General features: G+C 48.5%; 1 protein-coding gene and 2 long non-coding RNA genes across 8 annotated transcripts in view; 1 reads left to right on the forward strand and 2 right to left on the reverse strand.

Moving 5' to 3' along the window:
• LOC132665840 (uncharacterized) overlaps nucleotides 1-13,834 on the reverse strand; it is a 38,834-nt gene extending 25,000 nt beyond the window's left edge. For all 3 annotated transcript variants that reach the window (XR_013551265.1, XR_013551266.1, XR_013551264.1), the window contains exon 1: nucleotides 12,999-13,834. This is a non-coding gene — a long non-coding RNA (uncharacterized LOC132665840). The remainder of the gene's footprint in view (nucleotides 1-12,998) is intronic.
• Nucleotides 9,552-10,166, reverse strand: LOC144613838 (uncharacterized). Its single transcript, XR_013551267.1, has 2 exons — nucleotides 9,792-10,166; nucleotides 9,552-9,664 (listed from the first exon to the last, which is right to left on the reverse strand). It is a non-coding gene; the product is annotated as an uncharacterized LOC144613838 (long non-coding RNA).
• Nucleotides 13,835-13,847: 13 nt separating the features above from the next.
• The window catches only part of GATA6 (GATA binding protein 6), a 66,063-nt gene continuing 56,083 nt past the window's right edge, over nucleotides 13,848-23,827 (forward strand). Inside the window, exons 1-3 of one of the 4 annotated variants that reach the window (XM_078435381.1) lie at nucleotides 13,848-14,116; nucleotides 15,515-16,680; nucleotides 21,244-21,410. In XM_078435381.1, coding sequence (XP_078291507.1) covers nucleotides 15,552-16,680; nucleotides 21,244-21,410 — 1,296 coding nt within the window. In that variant the 5' untranslated portion in view covers nucleotides 13,848-14,116; nucleotides 15,515-15,551. Of the gene's footprint in view, nucleotides 14,117-14,903; nucleotides 15,023-15,514; nucleotides 16,681-21,243; nucleotides 21,411-23,827 lie in introns of those variants that run through there. The other 3 variants (XR_009604307.2, XM_060613429.3, XM_060613431.3) reach the window with 3 other exon arrangements.

Genomic DNA, 23,827 nt, shown 5'->3' on the forward strand with positions numbered 1-23,827 from the left:
TAACCGACTGAGCCCCCCAGGCGCCCCCCACATTTTCATTTTAGTTGACACCATCACCCACGCACTTTGAGGCAAGATGATCTTGGCTTACTCCAATCAGCCCATTCCACTTCCAAGCTAAGGGCAGTGGTTTAGGTGAGGGTATCTGACTTACAGGTCCCATCAAGGTGAATCTCAGGATTCCTGCTTGAGATCCTATGACTGGGGTGCTCTCTCTCTCTCTCTCTCCTTGTTCCAGGAAGTACAGGAACCATTGCAGTCCTTTTGCCATCAGACAAGAATGACCTAAAGATGAAGTCAACAAAGGGGGCAAGCACATACAAGGAAGTGGCGGAAAAATGGAGCAGGAGCTCCTGGGTTAAAATGACTCTGAAGCTTGCCCCACTCTGAACTTCCAGTTACACGAACACATGAGTATCCTCACTGTTCAATGCATTTAGAGAAGATGTCTGTGTCTTGGAACCAAAAACATTCTAGCTCTTCACAGAGGGGTGGAGGTATCTTGTACCTAAGCATATTAAGGTTCATGTCTAGGGGCTGTGTCTTCCTTCTTCTTCTTCTTCTTTTTTTTTTTAAGATTTTATTTTTAAGTAATCTCTACATCCAATGTGGATCTTGAACTTACAACCCTGAGGTCAAGAGTTGCACACTCTACTAACTGAACCATATTGCTCATATTAACCTACAATGTAGATTCAAAACACATGCAGTGAACAACACTAGAAGGTAATAACTGTTCAGGTATATACAGTACTGTATAAAAAGAGGGGGAAGGACAGATTTGGGTTCTAACCATTACTTATCATGTTATTTCTATGGGAATATCTGCTCCAACTTCCAAATAAGCAACTTACAAATGAACTTTTGGGGACCCTCTGGATCTCAGGTTTCTCACCAGGATGTCACATCAGAGGAAGTTTAAGGTATCTTCTAGCTTTATCATTCTATGATTCTTTGTTACCAGTTCATTTTAGGTGAGTAAAAGTGAAACCTTGTAATAGGGCAGCATTCTTGAATAGTATGGCACTTGAAGATTGTGCATTTCCCGGTCAGCAAGCTGTATCTTGTTTGTTTTCACAGCAGTTGAAGATTTGCCATCATTATTTTAACCATTTTTGAAATTCTAGGATATTGCTCACATCTTGCCTTTAAATATTTATGCACAGAATACCTTATTTCCCACAGCAAACTCATTTTTTGATTTGTCAGCTTTATGGAAACCTGAGAGATCCAAACAGGCTCGCATTTCTAAGCAAAAGCTTAGTGTGTGCCAGTCATAAATCTGTTCTTTTATGTTATAACTGATGGCAAAAGGCATTGCTCTTGAGACTGAAATCTGTTCTTTATTTTTTTTTAATTTTTCAATGTTTATTTATTTTTGAAAGAGAGAGAGAGAGAGACAGAGCACAAGCAGGGGAGGGGCAGAGAGAGAGGGAGACACAGAATCTGAAGCAGGCTCCAGGCTCTAAGCTGTCAGCACAGAGCCCGACGTGGGGCTTAAACTCATGAACCATGAGATCATGACCTGAGCTGAAGTTGGACGATTAACTGACTGAGCTACCCAGATGTCCCTGAAATCTGTTCTTTAATATTGGCACAATGGAAACAAAAGAGGAGCGTGTGGCCAGACTTGAAAAAGGAAGTTGCATTTCTGCTTCACATTCATGGTAATGGAGATGTCACATTAATGTTTAACGAATTCTTCCTGATTTGAACAATTAGCCATTAATTCTTTTTTTTTTTTAATTTTTTAATGCTTATTTTTGAGAGAGAGAGAGGGAGAGAGTGGAGGAGGGGCAGAGAGAGAGGGAGACACAGACTCTGAAGCAGGCTCCAGGTTCCCCAACATGGGGCTCCAACTCACAAACTGTGAGCCAAAGTCAGAAACTTAATTGACTGAACTACCCAGATGCCCCAGCCATTAATTCTTTGTTTAAGTTTATTTATTTATTTTGAGGGAGAGAGAGAGAGAGAGAGAGAGAGAGAGAGAATGCATGAGCAGGGGAGAGGCAGAGAGAGAGGGAGAAAGAATCCCAAGTAGGCTCTATGCTGTCAGTGCAGAGCTCCACTTGGGGTTGGATCCCACGACCCTGCGATCTTGACCTGAGTCAAGATCAAGAGTTACATGCTTAACTGACTGAGCCACCCATGTGCCCTGTGCCATTAATTCTTTTAAAGTGCTCTTTCCAGCCCAAATGTCCATCAATGGATGAATGGATAAAGAAGATGTGGTATATATATATATATATATATATATATATATACACACACACACACACACACACACACGCACGCACACACGCACACACACATACATACATATGATGGAGTATTACTTGGCAATCAAAAAGAATGAAATCTTACCAATTGCAACTATGTGGATGGAACCAGAGGGTATTATGCTAAGTGAAATTAGTCAGTCAGAGAAAGATAAATATCATATGACTTCAATCATATGTGAAATTCAAGATACAAAACAGATGAACATAAGGGAAGGGAAGCAAAAATAATATAAAAACAAGGAGGGGGACAAAACACAAGAGACTCTTAAATACAGAGAACAAACTGAGGATTGCTGGAGGGTTGTAGGTGGGGGGATGGACTAAATGCGCAAGGGGCATTAAGGAAGACATTTGTTGGGATGAGCACTGGGTGTTAAACAGGGGATGAATCACTGGAATCATTATTGCACTATATGTTAACTAACTTGGATGTAAATAAATAAATTATAAAAAATAAAAAAAGTGCTCTTTCCAATTGGCTTAATAAATTATTGGCTAATATAGAATTCTGAACACAGGCAATATAATATTCTAAGTGGTTGAATTAAGAAGAAAAATGTGGAAAGTACTCTAAAGTTGGAAGGTAGTAGAATACTGTGAAATAGTCCATAAAAACTAAGACAAAGCCTCAGCTGCAATGATAGTCCCAAGATAGCGTCTTTAAGGAGTAGAAAATTTCCACAAACTCACAAGCTGTAGTCACATTTTATTTGTATTAGGATTATTGGATCAGAAAATGACTCATGTACATATCACTTGATAATCAGCTATAGCCAATATAAAACCCCATGCGAAAGTAGCTGTTCAAACATTCTGGTTGAGGATTCTATTTAGGAGTAGAAAAAAAATTGAATTTTAGGAAGTCATATAAAGAGATCATTGTTTTGGGATGCCTGGGTGGCTCAGTCTGCTAAGCATCTGACTCTGGATTTTGGCTCAGGTCACAATCTCAAAGCTCATGGGATCGAGACCCATGTGGGGCTCTGTGCTGACAGGGCAGAGCCTGCTTGGGATTCTCTCTCTTCCTCTCTCTCTCTGTCCCTCCCCTGCTCATGCTCTCTCTCTCTCTCTCTCACTCGCTCTCTCTAAATAAATAAATAAATAAATAAATAAATAAGTAGCGAGTGAGTGAGTGAGATATCATTGTTTTTAATGCAAAATGATGTGGTGTTGATAATGCTGGACTTTATGCTTTGAATTTGTAGCGTTGTATCTGAAATTTTCAATATTATCACACTCAACAGTTTATTCAACAAGCTTTTAGCGAGTGCCTTGTGCTAGACACTGTATGTGTTAATGGGGAGATAAAAATGAATGAGGCATGATCTGTGCCCCTCAGGTCTCACAGATTAGAGGAATACAGGGATGCAGTAAAGACAAGCTACTGGTGATTTACTATATGTCACAATGACCACAAAGTGCCTACGCAGAAAGGGGGCAGCCATAATCTTGGGGGGTGCAGGGGGGTGGGTGGACGAAGAAGAGGGCCACTGTGTTTGAGACATATTGTGGCATTCTTTGCTGGTTTGGGGATGGATTTTACAGTCACTAGAATCACGTCAGTTGTGACTGTGGGCACAACCTGGGGAGCTCATGAGGACAGAACAGGTGCGGAAACCCCAGGCCAAGTTGTAGCCATCATGCAGTGCTTTCTCAAGTGAGAAAGGTTATTGACGCTGCCAGAAAGAAGAACCTTTTTCATTTGTTAGACATTCAAACATTTGTACCCTGGAAGAGGTTCATTGCCTCTGCAACTTTCACTTTTGCCTCTGATGTAAACATGCCATGCTGGGCAAAAGCCTATGACTCCATTCATAGATCAAATTGTTGGCATATCTGTCATTGTGAAGACAGCATATTGGAAGGTGCTATACATACAGAAAGGGTGAGTTTATGATCTTAAATAATCTGCAGAAGGAAACGTTGGATATTCCCATATCTTTAGTTTTCTTTATGCCTTTGATTGCCTTCCTACCTAATTTTTTGAGCACTTAATACCTCCTCTCTTCCCCCTCATCTCCTTTCCCCTTAAGAGCTGGCCTTAAGTAGAAATTTGTGTTTTTACTTATTTATCAAACAGTTCAAATCTGCTTGTTGAGCCAGGCACTCTTCTTTATAAAAATCAACTTACTTAGCCAACTCACAATTCTTTGGGGATGGCTACTGTTACTACCACCCCCTTTTTACAGATAAGAAAAATGCAAGGTAGAGATATTTAAAAACTTGCTTGAGGACACACAACCAGAGAGCAAGCTGCAGAGCTGGGATCTGAACCCAGAGCTCCACACTCTCAACCTCCACGTGTGTGCTTAGTCTGGCCACAGTGCTAAAGTGAGGATATATTCTGTGCTGCCCACCAGCTCAGCCACTGGGTAGGCTCTTTCCTATTCACCAAGGCTTTTTCACTGCTGCTCAGAACAGGCCGAGCTCTTTACAGAAAGATGCCTTTGAAATGCAAAGGTTGACAGCTTTATTTGTGGATCTACACTGTGGTTTTTGGCTGGAGTCGGCTGGGCACCAGCTCTGTGGTAGTCAGCCTTTAAAAATGGTGTAATATTCACACTGTTTTTGTTGGATAATTGCGTGCCTTTAATTTGTGGTATTATAAACAGAGCAGTAATCTGGTTTAGGAGTATCCAGAAAGTTATTTGATATCCATTAAGTCAAGTTGCTATTTTTATTCACCTCTGTAGAGGTGAATATTATTATGGTCCAGAAAAAACAACACTGTAATATATTCTAATGGATGTCTCCTGACAGATTGGGGTGGGGGGTGGGGAACTTCTGAAGAAGGTAAGGAACAATTCTGCTTCCTTCCTTAACAGGTGAACACAATTTTCCCTTTAAATAGTATGACAGTTTAGCTTTCTTTAGAATATGAATTTTAAAAGGAAAAAAAAATCACACCTTTTTTAGTTCATGGATTTGAAACAGTGATTTTTTTTTAAAGACCTACTTAAACCACTGCTGCCTAAAATGTTTACCTTACTCAGAAACTTCTGAGAGTTCAAGACATTTAAAAATATTAAATCATGTACAAATAATTATTTAGTAAATGTGAAGTCCCCATACAGTAACCATATGGGAAATAAGAATATTCATCATCAGTAGTTGCTTTTCATCAGTATCCTGTGATTTAAAGTTACTTATTATACACTTATAGACAAAGAATAGGTTATTTAGATAGCATCTTCCATCCAGGCATTTCATTGGTTTGCAAACTTGAGCCTGAGTTAACTGTTCAGTCTTTGGAGATGAATCATTCCTTTTGTTTAGCCCATTGGTATAGTATTTAGATTAACTTGTAGGTTTGTATTTAACCTGACAGAATCCAAAGAGCCAGATCAGACATATGCTAGCAGTCTTTCCTGGGGCCCTGACAGAGCTACACGCAGGGAGGAGGGCTCAAGTCATTAGTTTGTGATTAATGTTTGTGGAAAGTAATATTTCTACCATTTTATGGATGGAGCAACTGAGGCACTGAGAGGTTAAGTGGCTTGCCCTTGATCACAAAGCTGTTTAGTAGTTCAAGGCAAATCAGGCACTGATGCAAGCTCACCATGATTTTGCATCCAATTCTCACCAATTTAAAATTTTGCAAGTTACAGTTCCTGTACCTGCCAGTGGGCAGGTTACAAACTGGAAGTTGAAACTAACATGAGAGAATGTTGACCATCATTTTCTCCAGGAAGGAAGCCACCAAAGTTTGCTTTGGCTAACGGAGCTGGCATGGGGGCTATCGACTCCATGGACCCAGCCCTCTTGGACTGGCTGGCTCTCTGCTGATCCCCCAAGGCTTCTGTCCATGAGGATTCAATCAGCTTCAGGGCTGCTGGCCGGGGTGGGGGGCAGGAGGACTGTAAATCTGGGAAAGCTGCAAGTATTCAGGGTCTTGAACTTTATCAGGTTTGAATGTGTGATTGTGAAAGTAAAGAGCAGAGAAATGACAGCACTCGGTAAATCAAATGTAGAGAAGATCAGGACTGTCAGAGACAAGAGAAAAACAGGCTCTGGGCACAAATGCCACTGAAAACCTGCAGGCAGGAGGAGACTTTTATGTTCCCTCCAGACTGTGCCTTCTGAAAAACAAATCTCTTTCTATGTCACTTTATCTAGAGAACGGTGCTCTTTGTTTTGTCCCATGGATTCTCTCTTTAAGTTTTCATTATTGAAGTTTAGATCTTGTTTTAGAAGATGGGGTGCTATATGGGGGAAAAACCCCAACAACAACAGAAAGAAAATTAGTTGAAAAATGTCTGAAATGGCCTAGATTTTCCTCTATCAATAATGTGTTCCATAGCTTATGAGTGATCTTTAATATTCTATTCCTTAACAAAATATGACTGTAAATAAGTCTCCTGCATAAATAGTGATACCAAACTTAAAGGTGAAAAGTGTGAGGTGACCTAGTCAGATGACCAGGTCAATTTAATTAGTCCCCCCAACCCTTTTATCTAATGCCAGTCCACAGGTTCCCCTCCTTCATGGCCCCATCTGTTAACTCACTCCTATCTGCTGCCAGAAAGAAGGGGGGAGAGGGGGGGTGTGCTGTTGCCGACCAGGATACTTTTCTCAAGGGATGAGCCTCAAGATTACTATCTTCATCCTGGAGAAGAGCTGGAGTCTGCTGCTGGGATTTGCAAGGGAGAACAACAAGGAACGTTTCTTCTTCAAAGGAACCAAAAGCAAGTAAAGAACTATGTTTGTCTCAGCCTACACTTTCCTACCATAATGCAATAAATAAAATCCTCAGTGCTGGTACCTAGAAAAAGCCTGAGGCCTCTAATGAATGGCAAGACTCAAAGTTGAATGGGTGCTGAAAGAAGTTCTTTCTTGGAAATTAATTCGCTCCAGGGAACAGCTGGGTCACACAAGAAATTGAAATTCGGTGTAGTATATGTGAGTCTATTACAATATAGATATTGGTAATAATAGTTCACACTTAACATAGTGCTTACTATGTGCCAGGTACTCTTAGCACTTTCCATTTAAGAAATCTTTGGGGCACCTGGGTGGCTCAGTCGGTTGAGCGTCCGACTTTGGGTCAGGTCATGATCTCGCAGTCTGTGAGTTCGAGCCCCGCGTTGGGCTCTGTGCTGACAGCTCAGAGCCTGGAGCCTGTTTCAGATTCTGTGTCTCCCTCTCTCTCTGCCCCTCCCCCCACTCATGCCCTGTCTCTCTCTCTGTGTCAAAAATAAACATTAAAAAAAAATTAAAAAAAAAAAGAAATCTTTTAATCCCCTTAAACAATCCTGTCAGGGAGTTACTTTTATCATCCTCATGTTACAGATGAGAAAACTGAGGCACAGAGAGGTTAGGCAATTTGTCCTGGTCACACAGTTAGAAAGTGGCAGAATCAAGATTCCAACCCAGGCAATTCTCTTAGTCTGTAAGCCAGAGTGACTCAGTTCTTTACAAACTCGCTGTGAAGCCTAGAAGACAATATGAGCCTGGGTAAACTCTTCTAGGGAAAGGCTCAAACACCTCCCTCCATCTTTGAAACTGTCTGTGGTACTTTGCCTAGCTGGCTCCACAGAAGTCCCAAACTTCTAGACTGTAAACACTTCAAAACTAGGAGCTAACTCTTCTAGTTCTCTTTGTGCAGTATATACACTCAGTAGTGTTGTTGGGCAAGCGCAGGAAACTGGAGGGCTGCATATGGGTAGACAACTCTCGGTCCTGATTCTCTGCATATTTGCAACATAACTGAATGCAGAGGTCATAGTTCTGGGTGGCAAATGCAGTAATTTTTTATTTTGGGGGCATTTCTCTCCCCTTTAATTGACTCAAGGAGGAGCATTAGTTACTTAGCAAATCTCCAAAAGCTTATCACCTCCTTTTCTGCTCCCTCTTAGCAACATTACCCCCTCCCCCCAACCAAGAAAAGAGAAACAGAAAGGTCTCTGAGCTGAGACAGCTCTGGGGCAGTGGCATCTGGACTCTGACCCTAGAATTGGCATTATCTGCACATCTAGTGATACCAGCAAAATTCAGGTCTTTCATGTCTAGTGTGTTGGAAATTTCTGTCTCTTTCACCTTTGGGGGAGCAGAAATGATCCCTTTCCTTCTGATGCTCTGGTTTTTCCTATCCCCCCCACCCCCCACCCCGGAGGGGTGGCTCGATGAGGGGGAAGCATTAGATGAGGTGGATGGCTTTGGAGTTCACCTTATTTGGAGGAAGGCATTGAGAAAAGGGAGTCATCTTTAACTTCCGGGACCCAGCATGAGGTGACAGACAGAAACCGAAGATGTTAGATTGCTTTTGGAATTCAGAGTCCTGTCTCCAGCTTCACCATAGAACAGAAGGGGACAGCAGAAGATCTAAGAGGAATGAATCCCCGTTGCAGGGAAGCCAGCGCTGTCTCTCTAACCTGCCACCCCTGAAGGTTCTTAACTACCCATGTTGCAAAGTGGCAGAAAAGGCTTAGGTGAGACTACAGTCCGGGGGAATGCTACATCTACTTAAGGGAAGAAGAAACGACTCAGTGCGGAGACCTCCAAACCGTGGCACCTGACTCCCCAAGCCCCCTCTTCAGTCCTGGATCAGCAAAGTGGATAGTCCTGCCTCGCTTTAGTGAAAAGGATCACCCCAGGGGCAGGGCCTCGGCCCAGCTGGCAGCCCTAGGCTTTGTGTAGTTATGCCAATAGTAATTAATAATGATAATAAACACCGCATTTCATAACCAAACCCAACCTGGGGATGACCGAGGGATTGGACCTCTGCCTCCCACCTGCACGCTCTTCATTTGCGAGTCCACACCCGCCGCATTGGCCTCAGTCTAATTCAGCTGTCCAGTTCCACCCATCGGGTCTGACCGGGGTTCCAAAGAAGGGCTGCTCCAGACGACCAGAGATATGGAATAACATCGCCCCTCGGCAAAACCCCAGGGAGTGGGGGGTGGGAAGGTAGAATTATTCAACATCAGAAAAAAATCAAAACGGGACGGTAATTCAGGCCCCAGTGAGCTCGGTTTAGTTTTTCTGGCAAGTGCAGGGTGTCTGTTTTGGGAGCCCAGCTCCGTCCGGCCTGGAGTTCCACGGACCCCGGGACCCAGGCAGCCTGGGGACCTCCACATTCCCGGTGCAGCGGACACAGGTCCCGCCGGGCCCGTGGAGGTGTGCGCCAGTGAGGCCGCGATCTCAGGGTGTCAGGGCGCAGCCAGGCCGCGGGAAGGGAGGCCGGCGCCGGGTGGAATGTCTTTATCGGGATCAGAGAGCCACAAGCTTTTCCTCCGCTTCTTTAAGCGATCACGGATAGACACCTTTCGATCTTTTGTCAGGCATCTTGGCCCTTAATAGCCAAATTTATTTGGGTTAAAGCGGCCTTGGGAGAAGCCAGGAGGGAAGATCTTTCGTCGGTCATGGGTGGCCTAGATAACAAGCTTTAAAAGAGAGAGGGAAGAAGAAAGTAAAAAGGTTAATGGATGAGGGGAGGGCTAGGAGGCGCCCAGCGTGGGGCTTTTACAGCGACCCTTCTCTGGTCGCCCGCTTATCGCGGCCCTAACTTACCCGCGGCGTATGAAGTACATTAAGTCACGTAAACAGCGCGCGGGGAGGAATGCCACCGCGGTGACCTCTCCGCGCCGCGCTGGCGGCCCGGGGCGGTGCGCGGGGGGCGGCCCGGGGCTGCGGGGCGAGGGGCCGCCGGGCCGGGCCTGCAGCAGCCGCGCGCGCGCCGGGACTCGGTGCCGACCGCCCTGGCCCGGCGTTGCCGCGGCAAGTTCCCAACTCCTGGTGACCAGCGGGGCGAGGGGGCGGGGAGCCGGGCGGGGGTGGGGGCGGGGGGTGGGGGCGACCCGGCTTTCTAGGCTGCGCAGTTCTCGAGCTCCCGCCGCCACCACCTGACTTTCCTAAAGAGTGTTTTTGGGCTACCGAGAATTAAAGAAAAAAAAGAGAGAGAGAGAGACAACCCGCCCTCTCCCACCCAAACCCGCCCTCCCCCACCCCAAACACCGCCTGGACTCTCTGGACGCGCTTGCATTGGATTGGCAGCCGCTGAGTCCGGGGGACAGGCCGCCCCAACCCGACTATTGGGGCAGGATGCTGGCTGGGGTGGGGGCACCGGGGCGACCCGTGTCCTTCGTCAAAAGCGTCCCAGGGACAGCAAGAAATACGGTAACGGCGACAAGGCCCCAGAGATCTTTTTTAAAACTCTCAAGTTAAAACTACGTTTTAAATCAGAAATTGTATTCTTTCTTTCCGAAACCTCGCTGGAGCAGCCGGGAGCTTTGTGAACTGACAACTTATTGAGCTTAAGGTTTCGGGGGGCGGGTAAAGGCGTGTCGTTTCTCGGGTCCTCACCCGGGTCTCGCGCTCCTCTGGAAACAGAGCACCACTGGGTTCCCAAACACCCCTTCGCATTTGGCAGCAAAGCCTCCGCCCCCTGCCCAATTGGCTGCCGGATTCCGGCTGGATTCGAATCGCAAATAGTAGTGTGGCGCAGCCCAAATAAATCAGCCCTGGGGACAGGTCGCATTTCGGAGCCAGCACCTCTCCGAGGGCGAGGAGGGCGGCTTGAGGACGGAAGGCTCACTCGAGAGGGGCCCCTCCTCGAGTCTAAATAGTCCAGGGAGAAATAATTTCGTTTCAGTTTAGTAAATCTCCTCAAAAAGGAGTCAGACGGAAGGAAAAGGAAAGGAAAAAGATAAAGAAAAAACCGCGAAGAGAATAGAACTTCTAGCAGCCTATTCACTGGGGAATTATGGGGGACTTCTCCAGCTCTCGGGTTCCTCCCTAGTTTGGGGTGCACTTCTTCCCTCCGCATCCCTATTCTGCCCTCCTTTCTGGACCAGCTGGTGTGCTCAAAGGAAGCGCGGGACCCAGGGTCCCTTAGGGGTGGCTTTGAAAATGTGCCACTACTTCCGGGGGTGTTTTCCCCAGGGCCAAATCCAATGCATTGGGGAAATGGTAAACTGGATGGGTCAGGCAGCCTTAGCTTGTTGTCTGGATAAACTCTACGGGTTAAACGGTTTTGTTTTATTTTTAAGCGAACTGAAAAGAAAAAAAAAAGAAAAACCATTTTACTACCCCTTGTCTCCTTTAGTTGGAAAACCAGTCTAAAAAAAATTGTGACCGTGCAAAGGAGCAAATTGCAACTGCCCACCCTTGTTTTAGGCAATGTTAAAAAGAGATTGGGAATCTGGAAGGTAAAATCCCGGGCGCCTTCTCGAGCCCTTTGAAACCGCACGTTGTGGGGTCGGTCACGGTCTGTACCGCTGCTCACCTCTGTCCCAGCGGTGTCAGGGCCGGTGCACCCTCGTACAGCTGCTGCGGAGCTGCGGGGAAAGCACGTCCCTGGGGGCTTAGCTATTGTCCAAGGAAATTCAGACACCTTCATACTTCCTAATATAAAGAAACACACACAACAGGAATCAGGTTCGGGTCTGGGTCTTCTCAGGGCTCAGGCTTGGAGGCCATTCACATCCTGGAATCTAATTAGCCAGAGGATTTTTAAAAACTCGTCCGCATTAGAAATCACCTCACTGAGATATGAAGAAAAAAAAAAACAAAACCCTTTGCTTTTAAGAGTAAAACTGAGAAGCACTTGACAACAGTTGGCCCCGAAGAAAATCAAATGTCCACAACATTTCTGTAACTGCTTACAAATGAGCTTCTGAAAAAACTGAGTCTGTTAAAAACTTGGTCGGAAACTCATGAAAAACCCAAAAGAAAGTAGCTTTCAGCCCTGGTCGGAGTTAAGTGGCAGGCGGACGCCAGGTCAGCTCTTCTGCCAGTCCCATTCGATCGAACTCAGGTTAAAATTTAAAGCCCCTGAATCCTGCTCCGGTCGCCGATCTCTGTTCCAGAGTTTTCTACCTTCACTGGTTCCGATTGTGGCCACATTGAAACTGGGAACCGCCACAGTGATTGGGGGAAGCAAAGAGGAATGTAATAAAAGTGACTAAATTGGATGAGAACGGTTTATGGACCGTCTTAGCAGCAATTTAAAAGTCAGAAGTGTTTAGCAGCAATTTACAACGAAGAACGGAAAAAAAATTAAAAAAAGAACTCTCTTCGACTTCCTCGATTCGGCGACCTCCTCCCCCTCATTGCCAGGGTCTGTCCCCTTCTCTCCCTACAACACACAGGTTCACAGCTCACTATTATAGTGAGGAAACATACTTTCAGCGACTCAGTCTCACGATTTCTCTAAACCATATTTTACAATGTCCCTACCTACCCCGGTTCAACTCTCTTAGTCTTGTCTTCCTTTTCCAACTGGAAAAACACAATATTAAAAAGAGAGAGAGAGAGAGAGCGAGAGCGAGAGAGAGCCCAAATGCTTTCAGGGAGACTGACCTTTAGAAAATCATTTACTTCGATTTACCTGGAAAAAAAATTGTAAAATCCATTCTCACAAAGCAACTCCTCCTGCCCTAGTTAAAATTCTCTCTCCGCGGCCTTCTGGGGTCACGTCTGTCGGAAGAAATGTTTTTGTGCGCTAAAGGGAGCGAGACATATATCACAGCTCCTGCGGACCAACCTGCGGCCGCGCGCCTCGCTGCTGACAGATCGGCGCTGATAACCCTGCGACGTTCATTTCCAGTCCCTTTGCCGGCTCAGGACCGTATCAGTTTGTACACAGTTGTGATAACCATTTGGAGGGAGCGAAGAAGGGGTGTGTATGTGAGGGTGGGGGTGGGGAAGCGGTACTTCCCGCTGGGTCCAGGGAAGTTGCCCCCCCTCCCCCTTTCCAATGACTTATCCAATACTTACCTGAAATTCTCCAGGATAAGCTCAGAGCAAACGGGACGCCAAAACTTGGAGAGCATCTTGGGGCGCGACTGGGGTGGAAGCCCTTTTTTCCATCACGCGCACCTTCAGGGACTAGCCTTTAAGTACACCAGGACCCCGAATCAAAAGGTTTTTCCCAAAGGTTAGCTGGTGAGTGCAGACGTGAACTCCCGAAACCTCCTAGGAATTTATGGTCTGTTTCTAAAAAGCAGGGTAGAGATAAGAAGCTGGGCACTGGAGTTCCTTCTTTTCCATATATTTGGATCCTCGATCCCCGGTGGCCACCACGACCCGAGCCCCAGGGTCTCGAGAAGAGGTCGGGGAAAGTTTAAGGTCAGTCCCATACAGCTGCAGAACAACAAAAACTCTTCTAACGTGGACAGAAGAGCGGGGCAGGCCCGAAGAGCAAAGCACTTTCCCCCTCATTCTGGGGGGCACGTTGACCCGAAAGCTGGCGCATCCCTCCCGCCGCGGTGGCAGCGCGGGGCTTTGCACAGCCACTGCTCCCCCCACCCGCCCCCGTGAGTGCGTGTGTAACTAGGGGCGGAGGAAAGTGCTGCGCCGCCGGATGGGTGTGGGTCGCCAGCCAGGTCAAGCGTTCCTCCACCTCCGCCCCTCCCCGGGCGTCCCAGGGCTCTGCGCCCCCTCGAAGGGCTCGCCCCCACTCCCGGGAAGGTACTCTGGGCTCGGCCCACAACCGCAGGCTGAGCGGCGCTCATTGTCTGCCCTGGCGGCGCGTTCCCCTCCCCCCGCCGCCCGCGGTCCCCTCCCCACCCTCTTTTCTCTCCTCCCCTCACTCCCTCCTCCTCCTCCTCCTCCTCTTCACCTCCAGCGCCCAGCTGCTCGCGCAGCGCAGTTCCGACCCACAGCCTGGCACCCTTCGGCGAGCGCTGTTTGTTTAAGGCTCGATGAGTCCAATCAGGAGCGCAGGCTGCAGTTTTCCGGCAGAGCAGTAAGAGGCGCCTCCTCTCTCCTTTTTATTCACCAGCAGCGCCGGGCAGACCCCGGACTCGCGCTTGCCTGCCGGCGCCCTCAGCCTCTCTCCGCGCTCAAGAGCGGTCTCCGCGGTGGCGGTTCTCCATGCGCAGCGCGCACCCGAGGTTCGGCTGCTTCCTCTCTTGCTCGGGCTCCCCTCTTTCCTCTCCCTACACCCCACCCGTCACGGGCCCTTCAGCCCCGGACTCTCCGGCCCTCTGCGGGCCGCGGTCGGCTCTGAGGGTGTCTTCCTTCTCCTGTCGCGGCCGACTGTAGCGGCTCCCAGGTTCCTGGGACACCGCGGACCAACTTCTGCTGTCTCTTCCTCTCCCTGAAGCGCTTATCTGCGCACAGCCTTATCTCCGAGTTATCTGGCGCAAAGGGGCGGGAGCCGGCAGTCAGGCGAGCAGAGAGACTTCTTTCTTGCTATCTGGCCCGGGTCTGTGTGTGGGCATTAATGTTAGTATGGTTATCTCCGATGAGACGAAGCGATTTGGAAAAGTAGCTCCGAGGAGGCCCTCCCGGCTGCAGTTCGCCTCCCTTCCCCACTCCCTCCGAGTCTCCCCGTCTTTCTTCCTGCTCTCCCCTTTGGGGTGGCCTCGGCTCCGGGGCGGTCTCACACGCACCCCCCCCCCCCCAACCCTGCATTTCCCCCTCCTCTGTGCTCCGCTCCACCCCGCTACGTCCGATTCCGGAACGGTCTGGCCTTTCCGCGGTTGGGGATGACCACAGGGTGGGAGGGGGTGGCTCAGCCGGCGTGAGCGCACGCGCTGGTGGTGCAAACTCGAGCCGTGTCTAAGGTGTGCGGCGCCACGGGGACTAGTGTTGGGCGTGAGACTCGGGCCCCGCGGGCAGCCAGCAGTGCCTGGGCCCGGAAGGTCAGAGACTGTCGTCTCCGCCCCGGCGCCCCACCTTCCCTGGGCTGAATTGCGCTTCTCTCTGGAGCTCGCACTGCGTCCCATCAAGCGTAGTCGGGGAAGCTCTGGGAAAGCCAGTGTGGGAGAACGCGGCGGTTTCGTTTTCGCGGACAGGTTGCCTTCCTTACGCTAACGATTTTCACGCGGGTAGACCTCACGCTGAGGTATTCCGGGCTAGGGGCACGTGTAGCGAGGCGGGACAAGGCAGCGCCGACCAGCACAACTACTTTAAAAGTTCTTTTGTGTGTCATCGGCCGAGAGGGAACCACTTTGGGGCGGAAGGGAAACCTCCGCCAGGCTTCTCGTCACCCCTGGGATCTAGCGCGCCGCAGATGAAGGATGCTGCGGAGAGGGTGGGCGGGAGGACGAGGGGACCCAAGTGGTGCAGGCAAGGGAGGGCGGATATCCCGGTCCTGGGAGGACCCGGCGGAGACTGCCCAGGCTCCGTTCCCCTCTCCTTCCCCAAACCCCGCGCCCAGGGCAGAAACGGGATGTTTGAGAAATCTCATTAGCTAGAAAAGGCAGTGGAGTGAGATGTGTGGCCTGCGCGTTTGTAACCCTTTTTGATTTCTCCTCCCGTCCCTGCCTCCCCTCACCCCGCCTCAGGAACTAGAAGTTAGCTTGGAGAGGCGCCGGACCGTGGATGGCCTTGACTGACGGCGGCTGGTGCCTGCCGAAGCGCTTCGGGGCCGCGGCTGCCGACGCCAGCGACTCCGGAGCCTTTCCAGCGCGGGAGCCCTCCACGCCGCCGTCCCCCATCTCTTCTTCTTCCTCCTCCTGCTGCTCCCGGGGTGGGGAGCGTGGCCCCGGCGGCGCCAGCAACTGCAGGACGCCTCAGCTCGATACGGAGGCAGCGGCGGGACCCCCGGCCCGCTCGCTGCTGCTCAGCCCATACGCCTCGCATCCCTTCGGGGCTCCCCACGGACCTTCGGCGCCCGGGGTCGCAGGCCCCGGGAGCGCCCTGTCGAGCTGGGAGGACCTACTGCTCTTCACTGACCTCGACCAGGCCGCGACAGCCAGCAAGCTGCTGTGGTCCAGCCGCGGCGCCAAGCTGAGCCCCTTCGCCCCCGAGCAGCCCGAGGAGATGTACCAGACCCTCGCCGCCCTCTCCAGCCAGGGGCCGGCCGCTTACGACGGCGCGCCCGGCGGCTTCGTGCACTCGGCAGCCGCCGCCGCAGCGGCCGCGGCCGCGGCCAGCTCCCCAGTCTACGTGCCCACCACCCGCGTAGGCTCCATGCTACCGGGCCTGCCGTACCTGCAGGGGGCGGGCAGCGGGCCCGCCAACCACGCGGGCGGCGCCGGCGCGCACCCCGGCTGGCCTCAGGCCTCGGCCGACAGCCCCCCGTACGGCAGCGCGGGCGGCGCGGCCGGCGGTGGGGCCGCAGGGCCCGGCAGCGCCGGCTCGGCAGCAGCGCACGTCTCTGCGCGCTTCCCCTACTCGCCCAGCCCGCCCGTGGCCAACGGCGCGGCGCGGGACCCCGGGGGCTACGCGGCGGCGGGTGGCGGTGGCGCTGGCGGCGTGGGCGGCGGCGGCGGCGGCAGCCTGGCTGCCATGGGCGGCCGCGAGCACCAGTACAGCTCGCTGTCGGCCGCGCGGCCGCTGAACGGGACCTACCACCATCACCATCACCACCACCCGAACCCCTACTCGCCCTACGTGGGTGCGCCGCTGACTCCCGCCTGGCCCGCAGGACCCTTCGAGACCCCAGTCCTGCACAGCCTGCAGAGCCGTGCCGGAGCCCCGCTCCCGGTCCCGCGGGGCCCCAGTGCAGGTAAGAGGCGCGCCGCAGCCCGGGGGCCTGAAGCGCTGGGGCCTGTGGGGGGTGTGGAGCAGCTGGTTGACTTGGGCCTTGTTTTTAGAGCTCTTCTGTCTGGGTGCCTAGAGGTCCGCCTGGCCCCAGGCCGGATTTGCAGAACTTTGGCAGGGCCACCCAGAGTCTGGCAGTGTTGATGAGGTGCTTCTATTTTGCGGATTGTTTCACTTCCTTTCCACGAAGGAGACAAGGTGCGCGTATTCATCTCAGTGCCTTGGAGAAGCTCGAGGGACTTTAACAGTGAATGGGGTGGGCAACTGGAGAAAAAAAGCCAGGGAAGGAGCTGACAGGGCCTGAGATCTGTCACAGACCCTAATTTGCCTAAATGGGAGAATGAGACTCTACTGGGGTGGGTAAGTTTAGGGGAGTGTTGGGCTCTTGATTCACCCTCTCCTAAAACACAGTCTCACCCAGTTCAGCTCTCCAGAGGGGAGGAACTGTGTTTTCCTCAAGGAGAGTATTTAAGAGCCCCACAGTGGAAAAGGACCTAAGGACCAAGTTGGCTTCCCCTTCAGTGGGAGGGAGAAAAGAGGGGGGATACCTGGGCTGGTCAGCCTTCTGACTATCCCGAGGGAAAGCTGGTGGAGGGGCCCTTTGGTTGGACATCACCTGGGCGGCGGTGTCTGGGGCTGCTGCCCCTGTCTGCCCCTGCCAGGCTGGGACCCAGGGATCCTGGCACTCCCACATCTGTTTTTCCTCCAGAGTTCAGCCTACCGATTTTTCACCAGTTTTCCATGCCATCCATACTTTCATTCCAATGTCTGGGGGCAATTTTGGGTGAACTGGGAAAACACAGTTGTAAAAATACCTGGAAACACCCCATTTTGAAAAGTTTTCTGCTCAAGCAGAGGAGGTTATGAACTGTGTTAACCTGGCCTGACCACTCTGGCTTCTGTTCTCAGCTGCTGCAGTGTTCTGGGTACTTTGTGGTGCTTTTACAGGTCTCTCGCTTTGTGTTTAACCCATTTGATAAACTGACAGACTCCTAAGACAAAACTTTTTTTGGGGTAGGGGGGGCTGTTGTTTGTTTGAGGCGAGGTGTGGGAGTCACTGAGGTGGCAAAGAGGCAGGAGGCATGTCAGCTTCAATTATCCTAACTGGTGTCCTCACACCCTAGGTCTGGGCTTTTCCTGGGAGCCTCAGTGCTCGGTTTTGGGACAAGTCTTCTGGGGCCCCTACTTAGTTAGGATCAACTGAGGAATTGCCAACCTTGTACTCAAAAGACACACTGGAAATGGCAGTGGCCTGAAAGTGAAGGATCTGACTTGAATAGCCCTCCTGGTAACACTGGGAGGGGGCAATGGATTATTTGGTAACAAGCCCTCCCTCTCTTTCTCTACCTCTTCTAAGACTCTGGTCTCAAAATTCCCTCTGCTTTCCTCTGGGAAGCTGGCCCTGGAGACTGTCTTCACTGCGGTGTAGAGTGGGTAGGGAGGGCCCTGTTGAGTATAGACTTGAGACAGAGCGCTGTCACCCTTTCTGTGGCACAGGAACCCTTGGCTGGCTCCCTGGCTGGAGCTGAGAGACTGGGAGGTGAGGAATCTTCAAAGCAAGGGAAGGGGGGTGGTGGTTAGGGTGAGGCTTTTGTCAGTCGGGAATCCAGCAGGGAATCCAAAAGAGTGTGTAGGGTTGGGTCGGGGCAACGCAGTGGGAGCTGGATCCTGCAGCTCTACTTATCTCCTGACACACCTTAGTGTAGTCTCCATGCCCCTCTTCCCCTAGTCCTCCAGCATTTCACAGGACAGAAAGAGAAGTAGCCCAAAAGTCATAATCGGAGTCATTGGATGTTTTAAAGAAACTTATTTTGTATAGAAAAGCTTTTCAGAGGCAGTAAGGTGCAATAGTAGGCGAGTTACAAATTTCATTTTAAACCTAGCTTATCCTTTCACTAACTTTCACTAACAACAACCCAAAACTAGGAAGGGCTTGGGAACACCCAGCTTCTGCATAGAGTCTTTTAAGTCAGGAAGCTACTGAGAATCAGCCAGTCTGGGGTCGGGGGAGGCAAAAGACCTCTAATTTCGGTTGTCTTCACAGGTGTTCTCTTGCTAGAGAAACCTTGACCTCCAAAACCTCTCCTCCCAGCTTCCTAGCTAGATTCCCTGCCTCTCTGCTTCGATTTTTTTCTTTTTTTAAACAGACTATTTTTGAAGGCACTCTTTAATAGATTTAGGCAGACAGCAGGGCTAAACCTTAGCGCTGAGCTCTCTCTACCTACACAGTGTGGAGGCCTCTGGGAACGTGCTCCATACACCTCTCCCTGATTTTGATGGTGAGTAGGTGGTAGGGAGTCCTGGGGGGAGTCCTCACAGCGCTACAGTCCTGGAGCCCAGCGCCCTCCTGAGCTCCCGAATTGTGTTCCATTATTTTCAGGGTCCTGCGACGGCATTCACTGGCTGTGCCCCTCTCCCCACAGCCTTTTTCTCCCCAGGGGATCCCAAGTCATCGTATTGGGAGACGATAATGAATTGTGGGGGTGAGGGTAGATGGAGAAACTGATGAATGAATGTCTAGCACAATCAAGATTTTGTAATTGTTAAAAAAAAAAAAAGTTTTCTTATTTTAGTCAAAGGATTGTAGCTGCTGGGTAAGTGGTAGGGAGAAAATGGGAGCTGTAGATTTGATTTAATTAAAAATAAACGAACTTTGGAAATTTTATTTATCCAAAGTGGACTTTAAGTTTTGTCTTTGGGTTTTCAGATGACTAAAGAGATTTACCTGGAGTGTTCACGCTGTCTTCTGGGAGTCTTTATTGTTTCCAGCCTGGGGGAAGGAGGCCAGGCATAGGGCTGGGTTCTCCAGGGAATGCCCCACTCCTCTATCGAGAGGGTCTCTGATAGGTAACATTTTAAAGTCAACAACTAAGACAAATACCTTGTTTAACTTCAGTGTCCTTGAAGTCCTGAGCATTTTACTGATTACCGTAGTCAATAGTGGCTTTTAGGGCGGAGAAGAATAAATCTTTGTGATGTGTTGTAAGTTGCTGTATCCCCATGACAACTTTGAACTCCAGTTATGTAGGATGCTAGTTTCTTTTAAACTTATTTCTTGAGGAGGAAGGAGACTTGTTTTGTAGGGTAAAGAGTATTAATGGAATTAAAAACTATTCATGCCAAAGACACATTTAAATATCTTTACAAGTAGAGTGGTAGAAACAAGCTGTAAACTGCTTGGGAATGAGAAGGAATAGAAAGGTTTGCTAGCACACAACTTCAAATAAAACTTTAAAATGTAATGCTTATTTATTTTAAAAATTGATTCAGAAATGCTTCTTAAAGAAAGCCAAATTCGGACATTTAAATCCTCTATAAATAACCCTAAACAGAAGGATATTTTTATTTTTTACAGTCTATTTTAAAAGTACTTATTTAATTAATAAGTACCTATCTTATTTTATTTGTCTTTTGTACCTATCTCATTTTAGATCGTGCTTATACATTCATAGTTAATCAATTTTTTTTCATAGTTAATCAATTTAAGCAGATGTAATAAATGCTACAACCATTTATTTTCAAGATTTTTTTTTTTTTTGGTTATGAACAGGTTTAGGTTAGTTGTAAACACCAGAAACCACCCAAATAGCAAAATGACATAAACACAATTTAGATAGATTGCATGAATTGAAGTTTTAGTGTAGGAAAATAGGAAACAGTTTTATTTAGCACTGAAATGGTTTTAATAATGTTTGAATCAGTAAAATAGCAATCATTTGTAGAAATTTTGCAGATAGAAGCAGTTAGACCCACGTGGAAGTCAGAATGTTTTAGTGTTCGGTCCTTGTGGCATGAACATAAAACTTAACATTTATCTCTGTGTGTTAATGTTGGTGTCTTTTTTTCCCCTTAGGAGACCTGAGTCACTTTCTAATCGATAAAGTGCTCAAGAACAGTATTTCTCAATTCACTTGTCTATTTTTTTTTTTTTTTTTAAGAAAAGGAAGGGGGCAGATATAGTAAATACTTTAAATAAAAGTGACTTGGGATTTACAGAAATAAAAAAATTATTTGGGCCCTACTCTGTCCCAGGATATTTGTGGGTTGCTGCAGGGGTCAGTGATCCGTGTTGATATTGTATGGCTTGCTCAGTTTTGATAAGTGGCACACTGTAATTAAGATAGATTTCAGTTTTGAAACGCTTGGGAACAGCCCAAAAGGAGGGGTCAGGGGACCCAAAGTGACTTCCCCACAGCTCATCTCAATTCCGAGGTCCTTGGAGACAGAAGGAGGATGATTGGGACTCAGCCTTCAGCACCATATCCTCCTGCTCCTTTCCTGGGGTTTTACTGGTCACTCCCAGGGCTGCAGAAGTATTGGACAAATGCTGAACCAGAGCAATAGTGACCACAGCCGGCTCCTGGCTTGGCTGCGGAGCAGAAAGATCCGTGGGGAAGGGCGCGGGCGGGGAGGCGGGCAGCGCGTCGCCAGCACGCGGCCAGGGGTACCGGGGGTCTTCCGGGGGGGCCCGGGGAGGGCAGGGAGCAGCGCGACCTCACCCAGCCTCTTGTCCCCGCTCTCGTCGCAGACCTGCTGGAGGACCTGCCTGAAAGCCGTGAGTGCGTGAACTGCGGCTCCATCCAGACGCCGCTATGGCGGCGGGACGGTACCGGCCACTACCTGTGCAACGCCTGCGGCCTCTACAGCAAGATGAACGGCCTCAGCCGGCCCCTCATCAAGCCGCAGAAGCGCGTGGTGAGTGTGAGCGCCGCCCTCCCCTGCGGCCGGGCCCCGAGCGGCGCTCCTCCAGCAGCCCGGGCGCTTCCGGCTCGCCCCGGGCGCCCCCCGCGGGAACAGGTGCGGCGCGGCCCGGGGCCACCAGGGTCTGCAGGAGCGCGGGAACCCAGCTGTCCCCTTCCTTCCTCGGCCACTTGAGCGCTCGCCCGTGCGCGCCCGAGTGGAGGTCGTCCCGAAACCAGCGTCTGGGGGAACGAAGACAGCCTTTCCCCACATTTACACCTAGGAAATGATGTCTATAAAAGGGGGAGGGGGAAGGTGTAGGGAGCTACCATTTTCAAAATATACAAAAGTCAATATTTATATAAATCTAGATGTACTTGTAAATGCCCTAGAATATTTTGGAGGGAGACACAAGAAATTGGTCATGACCGTAACCTCTGAGTATACCGACCCAGGTCAGATGAAGATCTTTTTCTCTGTGTACTCTTTGGTGTGGTTTGGATTTTATTATGGAAAACTGTGCTGGTTTATACCCCCTCACCCTCCATAGAACATGACAACCGCAAAATCCACATTCCCTTACTCTCCACAGCCTCGTCCTGGGTTCCTTTGATTTTGTTCCTTATACCTTTGGGTCCCTTCTACCTCTTCTGGGAGTGAGACAGATTTTAGCCCCCATTTCCATCCCTCTTTTGGATTGTCTTTGAGTTTGATGAAAATTTAACCTTAGTTATTTTGAAATCTGGCTGTTCAGAAAACTACATAGAACTTGAGAGAAAAATGCAGTCATGTTCTTCTCAAGTTGGGGATTTTCACCAATCCAAACACATTTTTAACTATGTTTTAAATTATGGGAATTCTGATTTTCTTCAGGGAAAAATCCCTTATTGTTAGGTGTGGTTTTAGGAGAGGGCATTTACTGCCGTAGTGATTAGAGAGAATAAATGAAAATGTTCACAGGCCCCACTGTAAGGCTAACATTTGTTTAACCAAGCACTCAGGCTCTTAATACCTTTTAAAGTAAAATATTTTACAGTGAGATGCCAGACGTCTTAAGTATCCAAGTAATTTATTTAATTGTTATACTCTAATTAGCAGGAACAAATGCTACACATGTTGTTTGTGTTAAATAGATTAGGGTGAAATTGCATCACAATGGAAGTCTGACACCTTAAAGAGAAGCAATTAGTTTTATGGTTGTTTTGTTTTTAATGCATTTAAAATAAAGTAGCTGAGGTTAATTTAACGTGCGTATGTACCTTAAACTTGTTATATAGCCTCCCGCAGCTTAACAATCGTCTTCAAAGGGCATCCTCAACTTCAGCGTCTGACTCCGTATGGTTTTCATTTCTTACGTATCATATTCAAAAAAGAAAAAGTAGTGGTCAGAAAATATTCCAGGGAAGTTCCCTGTTTCCGTGTATGAACAGTGAAACTGATTTTTTTTTTTTTTTTGAAAGGCACACTGAGCTGAATACTAGCTGAGTTCAGCAAGACGACATTTTCTTGAGATTGAAGGAAATACTGATAGAATAGTAGCCTTTTGGGTTCTAGTTGCATTCTAAATTTGATATAGTAACATCCGTATTTAGATTGTGCCATTTTGCATACTTGTAAAAATAACTGTTAGCAGAAAAGAGTTTTTAACATCTCTGAATCTGTTAGTTTTCCTTCTGTGTGGCAGGTGTTTTGGCAGTGACCAAGGTCAGCCATTGTGCTTTGTAAATGGGTTATAAATGATACCAATGGAAGGGCGTGTTCATCAATTAGTTCTCGTGAGTTTCTTATTTATGGTTTTGATGGATCTAGCTTAGTTCTCAGAATGTTGAACCCAAGTTTGTTTAGCCAGCAGTACAGAACCAATCACTGTGAATTTGAACTTGTAATATATTGCAAAATAAGAGATTTATGGTGTAACTTGAATTCCTTGTCAGTGATGAATATAACTGAGATCATTTGTTACAAGGACCTTTTATAACCCATTCACCTTCATTTCACATGTTTATGGAGACTGGCTTCACTTATGATTTGCAGTTGACAGTCATAAAGTTCTTTGTTATAATGGCAAATTCTGATAACAAGTTTACTTCACGTTGGCTTCAAATTCCACTGGAAACTGTCATAAATGACCTGTTTATAAAATGAACCTTCTTGTCCTTTGTTTAATGATTTCACATTTACACAGAGAAAGCAGTGCTCTCCTAGGAAATTATTTTATTTTAACCATAAAAGAAAAAAGAAAAACCCGATGCATAAGATTTTCTGTGTTTTTATTGTTTTAGCAAAGCAATTCCCCAAATAGTTTGCCTGTCAGCCAAGCATATTCATTTCAACCAAAAGTCAAATCTATTTTTTCTTAGCACTGACTTCTTAAAAATGTTGTAGCGCTAAGAGGCTTACTACCAGTGTCTCTTTGTTTTTATGACTTGTCT

The sequence above is a fragment of the Panthera onca genome, chromosome D3 (genome assembly GCF_046562875.1).
Source record: "Panthera onca isolate mPanOnc1 chromosome D3, mPanOnc1 haplotype 2, whole genome shotgun sequence".
Lineage (NCBI taxonomy): Eukaryota > Metazoa > Chordata > Mammalia > Carnivora > Felidae > Panthera > Panthera onca.